Genomic DNA, 21,042 nt, shown 5'->3' on the forward strand with positions numbered 1-21,042 from the left:
TGCATTTGCAAATCCATGTCCATTCGAGAAGGGCCATGTGTTTCATGTGTGAGAGAGAGAGAAAACAGTCTGTGTAATTACAGTAATATAGGCTGTAATAATTGCTGTCCATTTACCTTTTTTTTTAAGGTTTGGTCTCATAGAATACATAAGATTTACATACTACAATCAGGTACTTTTCAGTAAAACAGATTGCAACTACAATAGATACTGGTTTGTAAGAGTTCCAAAATCTTCAGAAATAGTTGGTAATGCCAAACCCAACTAAAACCAAAAATGTAATTTTGGAGTTCAGAGATCCTCCATCAGAACAGGAAAAGAGTTGTGGGGAGGGGGGAGGTGGGACAAAATTTTCAAGTGCAGAGTGGTTGGGGAGAAATTGTAGGATGGGGGTAACATATCTGATTGCAAGATGCCAAGCTGTGATAATAATGGGATGCCATGGTGGTATAGCGGTTAGCATGATGCTATTTCAGCTCAGAGCACTGGAGTTCAATTCGATATCCTCTGTAAGAGAGTTTGTACATTCCTCCCATGAGCACTTGGGTTTCCTCTGCGTGTGCCCCGGTTTCTTCCCACAGTCCAAAGGTGTCCTGATTAGTTGGGTAATTGGTCATTGTAAATTGTCCTGTGAATGGGCTGTGGTTGAATGGGTTGGTTGCTGGGCAGTGCAGTTTCTAGGGCCAGAAGGATCTGTTCACCCTATATCTCTAAAATAAAAAATAAGCTGCTGATGAGCAATATGTTTGAAGGTGTTTGGAAAAAAGAAAACCAACAAATTAACATGTAAAAAAAACTATAACAAGCAATCTGCTGGAGGAACTGAGTTAGCATTACAGCAGCAGTTCTAATACAATCACAGAAGGCAGGTTACCCGAAATTGTTCAATACATCATTGAGTCCAGAAGGCAGCAACATGCCTAGATGGAAGAACAGATACTGTTCCTTAAATATATGTTGGCATCTTCAGTGTATCAGACGCATAACTCAGTCAAGAAAGTAAATGGTATCACTCTATCCTCTTCCTCACCTTCACTGTCTCTACTAACATGGCTTGACCTGCTGCTAGGTCTTCGCTCTGTCTCATTAACCTACCAACCAAATGGCTTCTTTAATCCCTTATCACCATGGCAACTCTGGTCTCACGCTGAACGAGTGTCCTCTCCAACTCCAACCTTCCCTATCCTCTCTTTAACTTAAGACTACTGGAAACTGATTTGTATGGGAATTCTTTCCATGTTTCTCTTTTACTCCATAACTAATATGTATATAAGAATTCACTCACTTTTTAAAAATATTAACTTCCCTTATTTCAGGCACAACGACCTGCCATGGCAGCTAAGGAAGAAAGTACACAATGATCTTTCTGCAGTTGACCTTAAGACCTGGAATGTTACTCAGACCAACATTGAAAAGCTGCGGGCTGGTTTGGTTGCTGGACAGGTACACTTCTTCCCATTCTCATTCTCATTCTCATTCTCACCTCACCTCCTGGTTCTTTTGTGCCTAATTTATGTTTATAGAGTGCAAAAATTATTTACAAAATAACCTATGCCTTTAATTAGAACCAAATAATGAAACCTGGATACAAAGCTTCATTATAAATCAGGCCTTTAATACTTTATTGCTCATAACATTGTTAGAAATTGCCCACATACAAAAGGAAAAGCTTAAACTCAAGAGATTCTCCAGATGCCGGAAACCTTGAGTAACACACACAAAATGCTGGAGGAACTCAGCAAATCGGGCAGCATATTTAGAGGGGAATAAACAGTTGGCTGAGACCCTTCATCAGGACTGGAAAGGAAAGGGGGAATGCCAGAATAAGATGGTGCCGGAGGGGAGGGAATACAGGCTGGCAGGTATTCAGTGAACCAGGTGTGAGAGAAGGTGGGTGGGGGAGGGGATGCTGGGAGATGATAGGTGGAAGAGGTAAACGGCATAAGAAGGAATCTGTTAGGAGAGGACAGTGGACCATGAGGGAGAGGGGCACCAGAAGGAGATGATGAACAGGTGAGGAGAAGAGAAAAGGGCAGCCAGAGTGGGGAATGGAAAAAGAAAGAAGGGGAAAGAGGAGAAATTACTAGAAATTAGATAAATTGGTGTTCATGTCAGCATGTTGGAAGGTACCCAGTTGGAATATGATGTGTTGCTTCTCCAACCTGAGGGTGGCTTCATAGTGACCATTGAGGAGTCCATGTACCACCATGTTGGAATGGGAATGAGAAGTAGAATTAAATTGGGGGGCCACAAGGAAATCCCACCTTTTGTGGCAGACAGAGTGAAGGTGCTTGACGAAGTGGTTCCCCTATCTACTTCGGGTCTCCCTAATGTAGAGTTGCATGTGAAGTGTTGCCTTACCTGGAAGGGATTTTTGGGGCCTGGAATGATGTTCCTTTCAGAGGCTGAAAACTATGTAGGTGCACAATGAAAAGAAATTGACAATAAGAATGTAAGACCATTACTATCCTGCTGTGAAGCTTCCTATATTTTACATGAAGTCTAAAGATAGCCCCATAAAGCTTTTGGGTGGTGTTCCAGGAATTAGCCTCAGAACTGATGAAGGAGCATCAATATATTTCCAACTTAGAATTGTCTAATTCCTCTTTCTTTGTGTTAGTTGTCTCGAATTTATGATCTGCTATGAATTTTCTTTCATGGTCCTGACTTTAGATGATAGAAAGGCTTTGGTGTCCAGTGAGTCACATTGCAGGATACAGTATTCAGTTTTTGACCTGCTGTTGTCGTCAAAATATTTATGTGGTCAGTGATGACCTGCAGGATGTTGACGGTGAGGGGGCAATGGAAGTGCCATTTGAAGATGAATCAAATTACCAAGACTGATGATGAGTGGTAATGTTATCTAAGAGTCAAGTGAGTTAGTTAAAAGCTCTTCCCTCTTATTTGTATGTCCACCATCTAACGCAGCAGAGTTGGGATTTTAAGGGCTACACTGTAATTTCAAGGCACTCCAGTAGATGATGTGCCTTTTACACATTATTTAAGCCAATTACTACCCTGTTGATCATGTAGCTGAGTTTCTTTTAGTAATCAGCTCAAGCACATTTCTCTCCTGACATTTTGTGGAAATGAGATGTGGCAAATCCTCTTGTGGAACTTATAACAATGAATTATATCAAACCAGATGCTATGTAATTATGCTTAACACAGCCATTTCATCCATCAGATGTCCTTCAGCCTTATTAATGTTCCAAGAATTTAACAAAAGTAAGTTATATTGCCAGCTGTTGATTTATATATTTTAAATGGATCGAAACATGGCTGAATGCTGGCGGATGAAGCCACCAATAATTTAGTGTTTTAGATTGATTAGCTAGTTCAGTTTCATGTGTATTTCTGTTTCATCGCATTAGTTCTGGGTTGCTTACGTGCCTTGCAATGCACAGAACAAAGATGCAGTCCGTCATACCTTGGAACAAATAGATGTCATAAAAAGGATGATAGACCTGTTTCCGGACGATTTCCAACAGGCAACAACAGTTGATGGTATGTGAACTAAAAATGCTTTTTATCCTTGGATAATCAAATTTATTTAGAGTATTTCAAAATGATGCAATGCATCCACTTTGCTTATAATCTGAGAAGCCTACAGGTGATGGGAAAATATTCGACCATTAGTTGAATTGTAGAACTGTGCAGAAGGCAGACTGCTCACCTTTCAAATAACAATCATTTCGACTGAATCAATATTTTTCCTTGCAATATTTTTTCTTCAAGAATTTATTATTTTCACTTTGAAGGCTGCTCTTGAAAATAGTACCATTCATTCTGACAGGTAAATATCATTTAATCTTGCAGGAAAGATTTTTTCTCTCTCTATTGTTTCTTTTCTGATCACATTAAATTTCCACCCTTGCCACTCAAGCAAGTTATTTGATTTAATCTACTGGAGGTACCAATTATGATTTGAACCACCTCACTATTTTTTCTCTGGGTAAATTGATCCTCCCCGTTAACCAGCTTCATTGCTGTAATGCCTACTCACTGTGACCATTCAAATAAATCTCTTCTATATCTTCTCCCAAGTCGTCACATCCTTCATAGAGTATGGAGATAAGAACTGGCCACAATACTCCAGTTCCACCATACCTGAGCTAGTGTTTTGCTTACCAGTTCTGTGTACAAACTTCACTAAGTCTCTCTATTCTTACGATATTAACATGTTTATCTTTTAATTTTCCTTATAAAGTGTATCATCTCAAATTTCATTGTGTTGACTTCCACCTGCTACCAGTCTATCTCCTCATGAACTCTATTCGGATCTTCTTTAAAAGTTTTTTGTCATCAGTAAGTTCCACAGTTATAACCCCAAGACCATTGACATTTATCAAACTCAGCTGAGGTGCCAGGTAAGCTTGGAAAACTTCACTCCTCACCGTCTTTTGGTCTGAAAAACAGCCATTCACCACAAGTCCTTATTTTCCACCTCATAATCAATTTTGTTACTGCTGCTTTCAAATTTATTAATGAGTCTAGCAGGAGAACAAATGAAGACAGGAGTTGAGATTTTGGAAAGAGAATTAAGAAAATCTTTGATCTTGATGCTGGATAAAGATGATTATATCTTCAAAGAAAATTTCCATATCATATGTATATATCCAATATCCCAAAACTTGACTATGAAATGAAACAATGTTTATTCATTTTGTTAAAGAAATCAAGCAAGCATTTAAAAGTAACAAAATAGCCAGCCTTATTGGCGTGGAAGGTGGACATGGAGTTGACAGTAGTCTAGCAGCTTTGAGAATGTTCTATGACCTTGGAGTACGTTACCTGACATTAACACACGTCTGTAATACACCATGGTAAGAATATGTTTAATTGAATATAAATTATAACTGTTCATAACTATGTTTCCTCTGAGATAGTAATCGTGAGAGCAGCTCAAGTAAGGGTCTCATTTATTTTCACGTTTCTCATTTTGCAGGGCAGATACCAGCAGAGTGGACAGTGGCCTTGTGAAGCCTGGTGTCAAAGGATTGTCTGATTTTGGAAAAGTTAGTAAGTTTTATTTAAAGCTGTGAAACGCTGTTTTCTTTTTTACTTCATGTACTCTAATGGTCTCTTGCATGACAATATTTGCAAGACTTTAGATCTAAGGTTATTGTTGCAATGTGCATATGCAATTGAACTTTTGTTGTGATGTACTGCATCTTATGAAGCTCTCAAACTGTTTCTAAGATTTGCCATTAAAGTGTAAAGACTATCTGAGCAGCAGGAGATTTAGAATTATTTATTCATGAAAGCAATAGTTCAGTCCTTTGTATTATATCAATGATGCCAGACAATGGCAGATTCATATTTTATCATTTTTGTTTAAAAAAAATGAAAGAAATAAATCTGACAAATATTAGTCCAATTTAAATTGTGGAAATACTACTCTAAAGATTATTGTCAACATTTAAAATTAATTCTCACACAGAGGTAGCCAACAGCGATTTGTTGAAGTCAAGCATACCTGAATAATTAATAAAGTAGTACAATAGGTGTTGTATATCTGGATTTTTTTAAAGTCATTTGACAAAGTACAACATAATAAATTAGAAAATAGCACACATTTTAAAGGGTGCATAAATAGTGGGAATTAAACAAGTGGTGAATAAACGATTTTTTTTGCATTTGAACCATTGTTCTTCTTGTTACACTAAGAAAATTGTTGTCAGCGTTTTTCAATCCGACACTCTGAAATCAGGGGTGGCAGGGTGGAGGTACGTCTCTGCCGAAGGAGGTGTAAGGCGCTCCTTCCCTCCACTAGCCTACAGGTCAAGGTGCAGCACCTTCTTACCCCCCCGATCAGAGTCACGTGAAGCCATGGGAGTGGGTGGTGGATGGGTCATATAAGCAGTTAGTGCTAGTTATGTGACTTCCGATGCCAGGTAGACGAACACTGAAGCGTATTGATAATGGCTCAGGTCACCCATCTGGTAATGACACGGCCTAGAAGAAGGCAATGGCAAACCACTTCTGTAGAAAATTTGCCAAGAACGATCATGGTCATGTAAAGACCATGATCGTCCACGTGATATGACATGGCACATAACAAATGAACTTACTCAAAGCATTAGCCCAGAGGAAGCAGCCAGGCTGAAGGAGGGACTCTTTACTAACCAGCATATTTCATTAACTGGCCTCTATCAAGTCCAACATTGGTCACATAACAGAACTCGAGTGGCCTGGACATTGATAGAGTAGAATTTAAGAATTGACAGATAGCATAACATTTGGCAACATAGCAAATGTCAGTTTTTAGAAAGAGGGACATCGGTGAAGCTGAACGCTTAGAAGGACCAGGAGTGCAAATTCATCAAGCAGCAGAAAAATCTGCAATGAACACACAATGTAAATTGTGACAGTGAGAGTCAACCAGGAAATCATGCTAAACCTTGATATTTTAATTCAGATTCTAGTTTAGTTATCACTCAACCATACATGAGTATCTGTGAATACAGCCAAATGAAACGGTGTTTCTCCGGGGTCAAAGTGCATAACACAGTACCAACAGTCATACACAGCACAAGGTACATGTAGTACATATAAGATAGGAGTAAACATACAGTAATAGCCCAAGTCCCTAAGTGTCATGTCCCATAGGTTGATAGAGCATGAGGAAGCCCTCTGCAGTCTGCAGACTAACGCACATACTCAATCCAGCTTGTCTTCTGCTGAGCGAACACTAGAGGTGTCTGCCCCCAATCCAACATGGATGCCGTGCCACACTGCCTCCAGCGTCGTCCCTCCTGATGACTGCAACAGGCGACACTGCGGCATGAGGCCTTACGGTCACGGCTACAGATCCTGCAATCCACCTGGGTCACAGGGCCACTGTACAGATGAGTGAGTGTGGCACCAGTTCCCTCCATCTCTCACAGTGTGGGCGAGTTCCTGGGTTGCAGTAAAGCTCTCTCCGATCCACTCTGCAATGTTGTCTGTCCATTTCTTCCTCTGTCTGACCCTTTTTCTTTTCCCCTAAACCATTCCCTGAAGAATGATCTTTGAGAATCTACTTGATCTTGTTAAATGGCCAAACCATCTCAGTTTCCTTGTCTTTTCTGTGGAAAGTAGATCTTCATAGTGTCTCATATGCCGGGTGATGGTTCTTCATACTTTGTCATTTGAGACATGGTCTGTATAGCAGATGCCAAGAACCGTTCACAACACGCTGGAGGAACTCAGCAGGTCGGGCAGCATCCATGGAAATGATTAGTCAACGTTTTGGGCCGGAACCCTGATGGAACCCAGCGTGCTTTGACCTCAGCATCTGCAGAGTATTTTGTGTTTACAAGGACCCTTAAGAAGCTTCTCGTTTCTATTGCCTGGATCTTCTTTTGCATTTCTACTGTCAAAGTCCATGATTTGCATACATACAAGATTATGGGAGACACAAGTGCATGCAGGAGTTTCAACTTGGAACTGAGAGCAATGTTATTGTCTCTCCAGATTGGTTTTAATTTAGCCAGAGTCGCTGTTGTTTGGGCTGTCTTTGCAAGGGCTTCAGGCTTTGATCTTTCTTGGCTGATGATGGTGCCAAAATACTTGAACCGTTTGACAGTCTCTAGTTCTTGTTCACTGACTGTGATTTTTGTTGCGATTGGCTCCTCACTGTTCCTCATTAGCTTGGTTTTCTCAGCTCTGATCTCCATGCCATATCTGGTAGATGTATCATCCAGACGGTTCACGAGGCAGGCCAGTTCACCCTCACTTCCTGCCAGCCCATCAGTTCATCGGCGAACCTGAGGTTGGTTATGGTCTGTCCTCTGATGCTGACTCTGCTGATATGTTCTTCCAGGGCACCTGTCATTATTTGCTCCAGGAAAATGTTGAACAGCGTGGATGAAAGGAGGCAGCCTTGTCAGACTCCAGCTGATGTGTGGAACCACTCTCCAACTATGCCTTGAACAAGTACCGCACTGCTAGCTTTGATGTAGAGACGATTGATGGTTTGGATCAGTTTCTGGACCACATCCTATCGAATTCCTTCTTGAAGCCAATGAACACATGGAAGATATCCTATTGATGTTGGTTGTATTTCTCGCACAGTATTCGCAGGTTGAATATCTGGTCTGTTGTACTTCTTCCATTTCTGAATCCAGCCTGCTCTTTGGCGATTATTTCTTCCGCCTGTGGTTTCAGTCTCTTCAAGATGACTTTCAACATCACTTTGCCTGCATGGCTGATAAGGCTTGCTGGTTCTATAATTCTGGCACTGCTGTAAGTTGCCTTTCTTGGGAAGAGTGATGATAAGTGATTTTGTCCAGGGTGTTGGCCATTCCCCGGTCTGCCATATTTGTTGCAGATATTGGTGAGGATGTCTATCACTGTCTCTCCTCCATATTTTATCAGCTCAGCTGGGATGTTGTATTTTCCTGATGAGTCTTGATGAAGGGTCTTGGTCCAAAATGTTGACTCTACTCTTTTCCATATTTTCTCCAGCATTTTGTGTGTGTTGCTTGGATTTCCAGCATCTGCAAATTTTCTCTTGTTTGTTGTCTTGTTTCCTGCAGCTTTGCCATTCTTCAGTGATCTTACAGCTACTTCTACTTCTTCCTGAAGAATCGGAAGGTCATCATCATTTGACCTGAGGCCTGGTCCTCGCTATAATCAAACCATGCAGCTTGCCCGCCATCAGTCTCACCAGTAAACCAATGAACTGGGCTTGCAGTATTCTACGTTACCAATGCCCAGCAGGGTCTTGCGATCACAAGAAAAACATCCAAGACAATCGCTCGCTGTTAAACTGCACACTGCCTTTGCGCACCGACTCTTAACGCCTTTCTGAAGCGGGTAGCAACATGGCCCGCACCAAGCCCAGCTCCTCTGCTGATTGGGCAGACCTGCAGTAGCTGAAGTTCTCAATGTCCAGCAGTGTCTTGCAATCATAAAGAGATGTTTAAAAAAAGACAAAAACAGCTTTGGTTGGCCCTGGAGAGGCTGCTGCATCTGAGTGCGCCACCATCTTACTGGAAAAGTAAGAACCATTTAGGTTCAGCTAAAGTAAAATGTGCACATCTGGGCACCACGTGTTAAGGAGGATAAAGAATGCACAGAGGGTTTCTAAGGACAAAGTCAGTTTATGAATGTGCATATGACCACTACTGAAGTGTCTTAAGTGACTGCTTTAATTTGAGGCCATCTCCTTCACCCACCATATTTCAGATACATTAGCAGATAATTATCTCATGTTATTTATTTGTTTGTTTGTTTGTTTACTTATTTAGAGATATAGCACAACTAGGCCCTTCTGGCCCTTCAAGCCATGTCACCCTGCAATCCCTGATTAACCCTAACCTAATCACAGGACAATTTACAATGACCAATTAACCTACTAACTGGGATGTCTTTGCAGTGTAGGAGGAAATGGGAGCACTTAGAGAAACCCAAACATTCCATAGGGAGGACGTACAGATCCATTACACGGACTGCCAGGAATGAACTCCGAGCTCCAATGCTCCGAGCTGAAATAGAATCGCACTAACCGTTCAGCTATGGTGGCACTCAATGGGAGATACAGTTATCCAAATCCATACCTCATCCCACCCCAGCCACACCCCCACCTCCCCGTGTGCAATCTCTACTGTAAAGATGAACCACTTTGCTGAACACCTACGCTCTGTCCGCCAGAGAAAGCAGGATCTCCCAGTGGCCACACATTTTAATTCCACATCCCATTCCCATTCTGACATGTCTATCCACGGCTTCCTCTACTGTAAAGATGAAGCCACGCTCAGGTTGGAGGAACAACACCTTATATTCCGTCTGGGTAGCCTCCAACCTGATGGCATGAACATCGACTTCTCTAACTTCCGCTAATGCCCCACCTCCCCCTCATACCCCATCTGTTACTTACTTTTATACGCACATTCTTTCTCTCACTCTCCTTTTTCTCCCTCTGTCCCTCTGAATATACCCCTTGCCCATCCTCTGGGTCCCCCCCCCCGTCTTTCTTCCCGGACCTCCTGTCCCATGATCCTCTCATATCCCTTTTGCCTATCACCTGTCCAGCTCTTGGCTCCATCCCTCCCCCTCCTGTCTTCTCCTATCATTTTGGATCTCCCCCTCCCCCTCCCACTTTCAAATCCTTTACTCACTCTTCCTTCAGTTAGTCCTGACGAAGGGTCTCGGCCCGAAACGTCGACTGTACCTCTTCCTAGAGATGCTGCCTGGCCTGCTGCGTTCACCAGCAACTTTGATGTGTGTTGCTTGAATTTCCAGCACCTGCAGAATTCCTGTTGTTTGCATTCTCTTACTTTGCTTTGGCAGCTAGAACCACTGGGAAAAGCTCAGAATCTGCCTTCAGAATCCACCTGATGAAACATACTTGCCTAAATGAGTCTGGTGAACTCCACAGGTTCTCTTGCATCTGTGTCACCTGGGCCTCTCAAACCCAACCTTTGCTTGCTGCACAGGAAAGATTGCAGCAAGACCAAGAGGGAGACCACTGGGGAGGTCTGTCCAGGGGTGTCGTCACCTTGTCATTATTGGCAGGTGATGCAGCTGAGAACCCTAGGCACCTAGCCAAAGAGGCATTCATGACCATACTTAGCCCGATATTAATAATGTTCAGATTTGGCTAATGTGCAGCAAGTTATTGTTACCTAGCAATGAATCATCTCCAACAAAAGGAAGTTTAACCAACATTGAGAACTTCCAGGACCATTTCCAATTGGCTGAATGGTTGTGCTGCCACCACTGATTGTTCAATCCTTCTGCTACGCCTATTTCAGAGATGGTAATGGAGGAGTTTACCACATTGAATGAACAACATGATTCTGTGAATTTAATTATGTTTGATTGGTAATTAAGTAGTGTCAAATTGACCAAGCTCCCAGAAGTTACTGAGGAGGAATGTTCATAATTGACAGAAAATGGTATGTCTATGTCATGCTTGTGTCAATTACTGGTGGTCTGATATTCCTACTGATTTTGGTAGTTCTTCTCAAAGTCATTTCTGAAGGCAACTTAAGGGTCACTTTCTCTGCAGTAGCTCTGGAATAAAATGTCAGATCATTAAGAACAGCAGATTATCTGCCCTAAAGGACATTGGTGAACAAACAACATGGTTGTTTCACAGCTTGCTTTATTTTATAGTTTTAATTATCCAGCTACTGCAGTGCGATTTAAACTTGCTTCTCATGATTGTTTCTTCATTCACATAGCCTCTACCCATAGATGAGCTTCCAAATGTTTCTATGTTCATATTAATGTCTGCGGTCTTTTATGGTTTACCAATTTTAACTGAAGAAGCTTTGGCCTGATTACTATCTCCCCTTTCTTGCCAATCACTTTCAAAGTTCATTTCATCTGGCTGCGTTGTCTCTTATTACAAGTGAACTTTTGACCAGCCGTTTTCTTCAATGCTCCTTCATTCAGTTAACTTTGTAAATAGTTCCTCCTACACCCACATATTCAGAAATTCACATTCTGTCTCTTTAATTGTCCTATCTCTAATCTCCTGTTTGTTTCATTTGCCACCAATTCCTCACACCCTCGTAAGTCCATTCCTAACCTCCTCCAACCCACTATCTCCCACTCCTTACGTCCTTTTTCATCAAAGTCTTGCTTTCTCTCTCTCTGAATCTTGTATATGACTGATGATGGTGGCCTAAGTATTAATTTACACTTCTGCAAAAGATCTTAAGATGTTTTTCTCCACTAAATGTGATACATAAATGCAAGTAATTATTTTTCATGCTGAAAGGCAATGTAAAGCTAGACATCTCAAATATTTGCACTGTTTGCCTTTCAGAAAATTGTGAAAGAAATGAATCGTCTGGGAATGTTGATTGACCTCTCTCACGTCTCCAAAGAAACAATGCTGGCTGCACTTGAAGTATCAGTTGCTCCTGTCATTTTCAGTCATTCCTCTGCATTTGCTCTGTGCCAAAACTACAGAAATGTCCAGGATAATGTTCTTCGTAAACTGGTATGAGTAAGCACGTGAATGTTTTAAACTTATTATAATGTTACTATCTAAAATAAAGAACTATCTAGAAAAGATGATTTCAAATAAATAAATATCAACCATTATAAATGTAAAAATCATTCAGCAACATAATGAGTATCAAATGTCCCCATGATTCTGTTCTGCATTCAATGACTTCAGAGTTGATCTGATCTTGGGCTTCAATTCTGATTTCCTGTCTCGTTCCCATAAACCCTTGATTCATCATTTGGTTCAGATTTCTCTGCCTTGAATATGTTCAATCTAGGTAAAGATAAACAAATGTTTACATTATTTGAGAGAAGATATTTCTCTCCACTTTGGTTTTAAGTGGAAAACCCCTTAACCCAAGACCATGACCCCTACTCCTGGATTTCATCTGTGGAAACGTCTTTGCAATATCTAATCTGCAGGTCCCTTAAAATCTTATGCTTCAGTGAAAATGTCTTCTGTTCTTCAGAAAGAGGTTCTGTATTCAACCTTTTCTCATCCCAGTCATCAATCTAATAAACCTACAGTGCTGCTAAGTCAAATATTTCCTACCTTTAATAAAGAGACCAAAACTCTGGGGGTGTTACCTCCAGGGAGGAACAAGACTTCCTTACTTTCTTACAGCATTCTGCTCTGTGATTAAAAGACAATGCTCAATTTAACTTGTACTGTAAATACTTGCTTTACCTGCATGCAACTTCCTCTGTTTCTGCTACAAATAGTAGGCTCAAGCCATTTCTTACCTTCCTGACAAAGTATATAATCTCAACTTGCATTACCCCTTAAGTCAACTTTTTGCTTATTTATTAAATCTGTGTATATACCTTTGCAGTCCTCTCTAATTCAAAGGATAAAGAGATACATCGAGTTGTGGTTATTTATGTTTTTGCATGGTTGGCTTTGTAAATGCAGCATTTTACTTTTGGTTTCCTATTATTTCTACTGAACTTTCCTCATAATTGTCACAGAAATATGTATTATGATAGGCTTATAAATACCCTTCTAACTGTGTGATTGATAGAGCACAGAAATCTACAGCACTTTACAGGTCCTTCGGCCCACAATGTTGTCCCAACCATGTAACCTACTCTAGAAGCTGCCGAGAATTTCCCTACTGCACAGCCCTCTATTTTTTCTAAGCTCCATGTACCTATCTAAGAGGCTCTTAAAAGACCCTATCGTATCCACCTCTACCACCATCGCTGGCAGTGCATTCCATGCACCCACCACTCTCTGTGTGGAAATACTTACACCTGACATCCCCTCAGTACCTACTTCCAAGCACCTTAAAACTGTGCCCACTCATGTTAGCCATTTCAGCCCTGGGAAAAAGCCTCTGGCTATCCACACAATCAATGCCTCTCATCATCTTATACACCTCTATCAGGTCACCTCTCATCCTCCATCGCTCCAAGGAGAGAAGGCCAAGTTCACACAACCTACTCTCATAAGGCATGCTCTCCAATCCAGGCAACATCCCTGTAAATCTCCTCTGCACTTTCTCTATAGTAACCACATCCTTCCTGTAGTGAGGTAACCAGAACTGAAGACAGTAGTCCAAGTGGGGTCTAACTAAGGTCTTGTACTGTATAGCTGTAAAATTACCTCACAGCTCTTGAACTCAGTCCCATAGTTGATGAAGGCCAACACACCATACACCTTCTTAACAACACTGCTAACCTGCACAGCAGCTTTGAGTGTCCTATAGACATGGTCCCCAAGATCTCGCTGACCCTCTACTCTGCCTAGAGACTTACCATTAATATTATATTCTGTCTTCAAATTTGACCTACAAAATGAACCACCTCACACTTATCTGGGTTGAACTCCATCTGCCACTTCTTAGCCTAGTTCTGCATCCTATCAATGTCCCACTGTAACCTCTGACAACCCTCCAGACTATCCACAACACCCCCAACTTTCGTGCCATCAGCAAACTTACTAACCCACCCTTCTACTTCTTCATCCAGGTCTTTTATAAAAATCACAGAGAGGAGGGGTCCCAGAACAGATCCCTGCGGAACACCACTGGTCACTGACCTCTATGCAGAATATGAACCATGCACAACCACCCTTTGCCTTCTGTGGGCAAGCCAATTCTAAATCCACAAAGCAAGGTCTCCTTGGATCCCATGCCTCCTTCCTTTATGAGCCTTGCATGGGGAACCTTATCAAATGCATTACTGAAATCCATATACACTACATCCACTGCTCTACCTCATCAATGTGTTTTGTTACATCCTCAAATATGTTTATAATTCAATCAGGCTTGTAAGGCATGACCTGCCCTTGAGAAAGCCATGCTGACTATCCCTAATCAGATTATGTCTCTCCAAGTGCTTATAAATTGTGCCTCTCAGGATCTTCTCAAGTAACTTGCCCACTACTGAAGTAATACTCACTGGTCTATAATTTCCTGGGTTATCTCTACTCCCTTTCTTGAATAAGGGAACAACATTTGCAACCCTCCAATCCTCTGGTACTTCTCCTGTCCCTATTAATAATGCAAAGATCATCACCAGAGGCTCAGCAATCTCCTCCCTCAGTAGCCTGGAGTATACCTTGTCCAGACCCAGCAACTTATCTAACTTAATGCTTTTCAAAAGCTCCAGCACATCCACTTTCTTAATGTCTATATGCTTTTTTGTTTCAGTCTGATGTAAGTCATTCCCACAATTCCCAAGGTCCTTTTCCCTCGTGAATACCGAAGCAAGGTATTCATTAAGTACCTCTGCTACCTCCTCCAACTCCATGCACACATGTTTCCACAATTGCACCTGATTGGCCCTATTCTCACATGGCTCATCCTCTTTCTCTTCACATACGTGTAGAATGCCTTGGGGTTTTCCTTAATTCTGTTCGCCAAGACCTTCTCATGGCCCCTTCTAGCTCTTCTAATTTCATTCTTAAGTTCCTTCCTGGCTACCTTGTAATTTTCTAGAGCTCTAACAGTACCTAGTTTCTTGAACCTTTCGTAAGCTTTTCCTTTTCTCTTAACTAGATTTTCTACATCCTTTGTACACCATGGTTCTTTTACACTACTATCCTTGTCTCAATGGAATATACCTATGCAGAAGTCCATGCAAATATTCCCTGAACATTTGCCACATTTCTGCGGTGCATTTCCCTGAGACCGTCTACTCCCAAGTTCCTGCCTAATAGCATCACATTTCCCCCTACCCCAATTAAATGTTTTCCCAATTCTCTGCTCCTATCCTCTCCAGCTCTATGGTGAAGGAGGTAGAACTGTGGCTGTGAACATCTGTAGGTGTGAACTTCCCATGATTCAGGACATTTACAAGGACAGACGTGTAAAAAGGGCCTGTAGGATCTTTGGGGACCCAAACCATCCCAACCACAATCTATTGCAGCTGCTACCAACTGGGAAGCAGTACTACAACATAAAAGCCAGGACCAACAGGCTCTGGGACAGCTTCTTCCACCAGGCCATCAGACTGATGAACTCGCGCTGATTTGAGTGTACTCTATATTACATTGACTTTTCTACTTATTATTGCACTTTGCACATTTAGATGGAGACGCAACAAAAATATTTTTACTCCTCATGTATGTGAAGGATGTAAGAAATAAAGTCAATTCAATTCTATTCAATACCACCAAAATGCCCTCTCGCCGAGAGATCTGACACCCAACCAGGCTCCTTTCCCAATACCAGATCAAGTACAGCTTCTCCTCTAACTGGCTTATCTACATATTGCATCAGGAAACCTTCCTGAACACACCTAACACCATCCACCCTATCCAAACCCTTTTTGTAAGGAGATGCTAGTCAATATTATTTCTAATTTAAATCTTGAGAAAACAGGCGGTATGTCTGCAGAGCCAGTGTTTTGCTCCGGGTGTCATGTGTGCGATTTCCAGGAGACTCCCAGATTCTCTGATGGCAACATCTGAGCCAGGTGCATCGAGGTGCAGTTCCTTAGAGACCATGTTAGGAAACTGAAGCTGCAGCTCGATAACCTTCAGCTTGTTAGGAAAAGTGACAGTCAGGAGCTACAGGGAGGTAGCCACCCCAAGGCTACAGGAGACGGATAAATGGGTGACTGGCAGGAGAGGGAAGGGGGAACGTCAAAGAGTGGAGAGCACCCCTGTGGCCATCCGTCTCAACAATAAATACTCCATTTTGAGTACAGCTGAGGTAAGCAATAGCAGCCGTGCCTCTGGCACTGATTCTGGCCCTGTGGCTCAGAAGGCTAGGGAACTGAAAAGGATGGCAGCAGTAATAGGGGACTGTATGGTCAGGGGGACAGATAGGCAATTCTGAAGATGCAAAAAGGAAAGACAGATGGTACTTTGCCTCTCAGAAGCCAGAGTTCGAGATGTTTCCAGACGCGTCCACGATATCCTGAAATGGGATTGTGAGCAGGCAGGAGACGTGGTACATATTGGTACCAACGACATAGGAAGAAAAAGGGAGGAGTCTAGAAAACAAGTGTGAAGAGTTAGGCAGGGAGCTGAGAAGCAGGATGTAAAGGACATTAATCTTGGGTTTGCTGCTTGAGTCATGCAACAGTGAGGATAGGAATAGAATGAGGTGGCAGATAAATGTGTGGCTGAAGAACTGGAGCACGGGGTAAGGATTTAGATTTCTGGATATTTGGGACCTCTTCTGAGGCAGGTGGGCCCATACAAAAGGGAAGGATTACACTTGAATCCGAAGGCGACCAATATTCTTGCAGGCAGAATTACTAAAGTTGTTGGGAGTTGTTTAAACTAATATGGGAGGGGGATGGGAACCAGTGTGATAGAGCTGAGAATGAGCCAGCAGGTTTACAAGTAGATGATGGGTGTAACGTGAATGTAAAGAAGGACAAGCCAATGATTGGGTACAAATGCAGACAGAGCAAAGAGTTAAATTGTACCACTAAGGCAAAATTTAAAAGGGCAAAGAATACAGGACTGAAAGTGCTATATTTAAATACATGTAGCATTTGGAATAAGGTGGACAAACTCATGGCGTAATTAGAGATTGGTCAGTATGACATTGTGGACATTATTGAGTTGCGACTGAAAGAAGGTCATAGTTGGGAGTTTAACATCAAAGTACATAATTTGTATCAAAAGGACAAGCAGGAAGGCATAGGCGGTGGTGTGGCTCTGTTGGTAAGAGACAGAATTACATCTTTAGAAAGAGGTGACATAGGGTCAGAGAATGTTGAATCTTTGTGGGTGAAGTTAAGAAATTGCAAGGTAAAAACAACCATTATGGGAATCCTATATAGGCCTCCATATAGTAGCCAAGGTGGGGGGGGGGGGGGTTGCAATTGCAAAGGGAACTGAAAAAGGTATGCAATAAGGCTAATGACACAAATGTAATGGGGTACTTTAATATGCAAAGGGCTGGGAAAATCAGGCTGGTGTTAGATCACAAGAGAGGGAATTTTTTGAATGCCTAGGAGATGGCTTTTTAGAGCAACTTGTTCTTGAGCCTACTCAGGGGAAGGCTATCTTAGATTGGGTGTTGTATAATAACCCAGATCTTATTGAGGAGTTTAATGTAAAGGAACCCTTAGGAATCGGTGATCATTATATGATTGAATTCATACTGCAGTTTGAGAGGGAGAAGCATAACTCACATGTCTCTGCATTGTAATGGAATAAAGGGAATTACAGAGGCATGAGAGAGGAGATTGCTGAGGTGAATTGGAGGAGGATACTGGCAGGGATGACGGCAGAGCAGAGATGGATGAAGTTTCTGAGAATAGTTCACAATGCGCAGGATAGATATGTCCTACAGAGGTAAATTTTTCACAAATGGCAGGGGTAAGCAAACGTGGCTAACAAAGGAAGTTAAGAGCTGCATAAAAGTCAAGGAAAGGGCGACAGTGAGTGGGTGATTGGAAATTTTTTAAATCCAACAAAAGGCAACTAAAAAAGCTATAAGAAGGGAAAGATGAAATATGAGGGCAGACTAGCCAATAATATTAAGTAAGATGCCAAACATTCTTTCAGTTACATACAGAGTAAAAGGGAGGTGAGAATTGATATGGACCAGTGGAAAATTATGCTGGTGAGATAGTAATGGTGTCAAAGAAATGGCAGATGAACATAATAAATACTTTGCATCTGTCTTCACTGTGGAAGACACTAGCAGTGTGCCAAAGATCCATGAGGGTCAGGGAGCAGGAGTGAGTGCCATTGCTATAACAAAGGAAAAAGTGCTAGGCAAACTCAAAGGTCTTAAGTTGGATAAATCATCTGGGCCAGATGGACTACATCCCAGAGTCCTGACAGAGGTTGCTAATGAGATAACGAATGCATTGGTCATGATCTTTCAAGAATCACTTGATTCTGGCATGGTCCCGGAGGACTGGAAGATTGCATATGCCACCCCACTCTTTAAGAAGGGAGGAAGGCAAAAGAAAAGAAATTATAGGCCAGTTAGCCTAACCTCTGTGGTTGGGAAAGTGTTGGAGTCCATTATTAAGGATGAGCTTTTGAGGCACTTGGAGACTAATGATAAAATAAGTCAAAGTCAGCATGGTTTCTGTAATGGGAAATCGTGCCTGAAAGATCTTTAGAACAGAGGTAAGGAGGCAATTTTCAGCCAGAGAGTAGTAAATCTGTGGAATGCTCTGCCACAGACAGCAGTGGAGGCGAAGTTTGTGTGTATATTTAAGGCAGAAGTTGATCGTTTCGTGATCAGTCAGGGATCAAAGGATATGGCGAAAAGACAGGTGTATGGGATTGAGTGGGATCCAGGAGCAGACTCAATCGGCTTTGTGGCTTACTTCTGCTCCTATATCTTATGGTCTTAATATTAAGAAAGTTAAAATCACTCATCACAACAACCCTATTAGTCTTGCACCATTCCAGAATCTGCTTCCCTATCTGCTCCTCAATGTCTCTGTTACTATTGGGGGAGGTCTATAAAAAACACACAGTAGAGTTATTGCCCCCTTCCTGTTTTTGACTTCCACTCACACTGACACGGTACACAATCCCTCCATGGCTTCCTTCTTTTCTGCAGCCATGATACTATCCCTGATTAGCAATGTCATGTGCCCACATCTTTTGCCTCCCTCCCTGTCCTTCTTGAAACATCTAAAGCCCAGCACACTCAGTAGCCATTCCTGCCCGAGTCATCCAAGTCTCTGTAATGGCCACAACATCATCATTCCACGTATTGATCCACGCTATAAGTTCATCTGACTCGCTTATGATACTCCTTGCATTAAAATAGACACATCTCAAACCATCTGGCTTGAGTACATCTTTGTTCTATTATCTGCCAATCCTTCCTCACAAACTCCCTACAAGTTGCCTCTACTTGTGCGCCAACCACCCCAACCTCTGCCTCTTCATTTCTGTTCCCACCCCCCTCCAAATCTAGTTTAAACCCTACCTAATAGCATTAGCAAACCTCCCTCCCAGGATATTGGTTCCCCTCCAGTTCAGGTGCAACTATCTCACTTGTACAAGTCACCCCTTCCCCAGAAAAGGTTCCAATGATCCAAGAACTTGAAACCCTGCCTCCTGTACCATCTCCTCAACCACTCATTCATCTTCCTGTTCTGGCCTTCTCTAGCTTGTTGCACCGGAAGTAATCCAGAGATTACCACTGTGGAGGTCCTGTTCTTCAGCCTCCTTCATTACTCCCTAAATTTACTGCACAGAACCTCTACCCCTCTCCTGCCTATGTCATTAGTACCAATATGTACCACAACCTTTGGCTGCTCACCCTCCCCTTCAACCACTGCAACCACTCAGAAGCATCCTGGATCCCAGCACCCAGGAGGCAACACACTATCCTGGCATCTCTTTTGCTGCCGCAGAATCTCCTATCTGTCCCCCAACTATCCAGTCCCCTATGACTATTGCTCTGCCCAACTTCACCCTACCCTTCTGAGGCTTCAAGCTGATCACAGTGCTATTGGTCTGGCTGCTGCTGCCTTGCCCAGACAGGTCTTCCCCCTCAGCAGTATCCAAAGGGGTATACCTTTGCTTGCTGGTAACTTCAATCACATACCCTCAAGCTCTGAAACTCAATGATTCAAACTTAATTTGTCCAGTTTATGAATTAATTTCATTTTTAAAATCACTATTCCTTTATTTCTCTATATATTTCTCTCTTAATCTAATCAACGTCTATTCAAAGGCAGAACAAAACAAGTTCGTTCTTCAGGTCAATGACCTGGCAAATCAGAGGTAAAATCATTAACTTGAAACTTTAACTCTCCAGAGAGACCACCTGATTTGTTGAGAATTTCCAACATTTTCAGTTTTATATCATATTTCCAGCATCTGCAGTTTTTGACTTTTCAGTCCAAGAGAATAAGGATATATGGCACTTCCTTCTTGGTACAATGAATTAGGCTTATGCATTCATTGCAAAGGAGGCAAGTACACATTTAGGCTTGCATTACCATAGATTGAGTATTACCTATTGCAGTTATAATGAACCTTCCTTCTTCACATTTCCTCAGTTTATTTCTTGGTCCTGTACTGTTCATCTCAGCAAGATCTCAGATGGTCTGTTCTCCTCACATATCATTTTCAACTCAAATTCCACTAACTCACTGATCAAAAAGAGTGCAAGAAATTGTTAAAATCTATTTATCTATTGAAGTAAAATTTTATGAGTTATCCCCCAAAGAAAATGAAGACAATATTATTTGGTCATAATATTTATCATTACCCTACAGAAAATGTAATCCAGTACATGAAATATATTTCATGCAAACAGTTCAGGTAGATACACCATTGGGTGGCAGGGTGGACATACATCTCTACCAAAAGAGGTGCAAGGCACTCCTTCTCCCCACTGGCCTGCAGGCTACCCTTGGGCAAAGTGTATCATCTGCTTAGTCCCCCGATCAAGGTCACAAGAAACCTTGGGAGCAGGTGATGGATGATTGTATGAGCAGCTGGTGCATATAACAAGTCCTGGTTATGTGAGCACTGACACCAGGCAGACAGTCTCTGAAGAGTATTGATAATGGCTGGGGTCACCTGTATTGTAAAGACACTGCCCAGAAGAAGGCAATGGCAGACCACTGCTGTAGAAAAATTTGCCAAGAACAATCATAGTCATGGATAAGACCATGTTTGCCCACATCAATACAACATGG

At 42.0% G+C, this 21,042-nt stretch overlaps 1 protein-coding gene across 1 annotated transcript in view; it reads left to right on the forward strand.

Moving 5' to 3' along the window:
- The window catches only part of LOC134356501 (dipeptidase 1-like), a 34,726-nt gene that overhangs the window by 4,006 nt on the left and 9,678 nt on the right, over positions 1-21,042 (forward strand). Inside the window, exons 2-6 of the mRNA XM_063067460.1 lie at positions 1,317-1,443; positions 3,375-3,507; positions 4,676-4,826; positions 4,949-5,018; positions 11,765-11,941. Coding sequence (XP_062923530.1) covers positions 1,317-1,443; positions 3,375-3,507; positions 4,676-4,826; positions 4,949-5,018; positions 11,765-11,941 — 658 coding nt within the window. The remainder of the gene's footprint in view (positions 1-1,316; positions 1,444-3,374; positions 3,508-4,675; positions 4,827-4,948; positions 5,019-11,764; positions 11,942-21,042) is intronic.

This window comes from Mobula hypostoma, chromosome 14 (genome assembly GCF_963921235.1).
Source record: "Mobula hypostoma chromosome 14, sMobHyp1.1, whole genome shotgun sequence".
Classification (NCBI taxonomy): Eukaryota; Metazoa; Chordata; class Chondrichthyes; order Myliobatiformes; family Myliobatidae; genus Mobula; species Mobula hypostoma.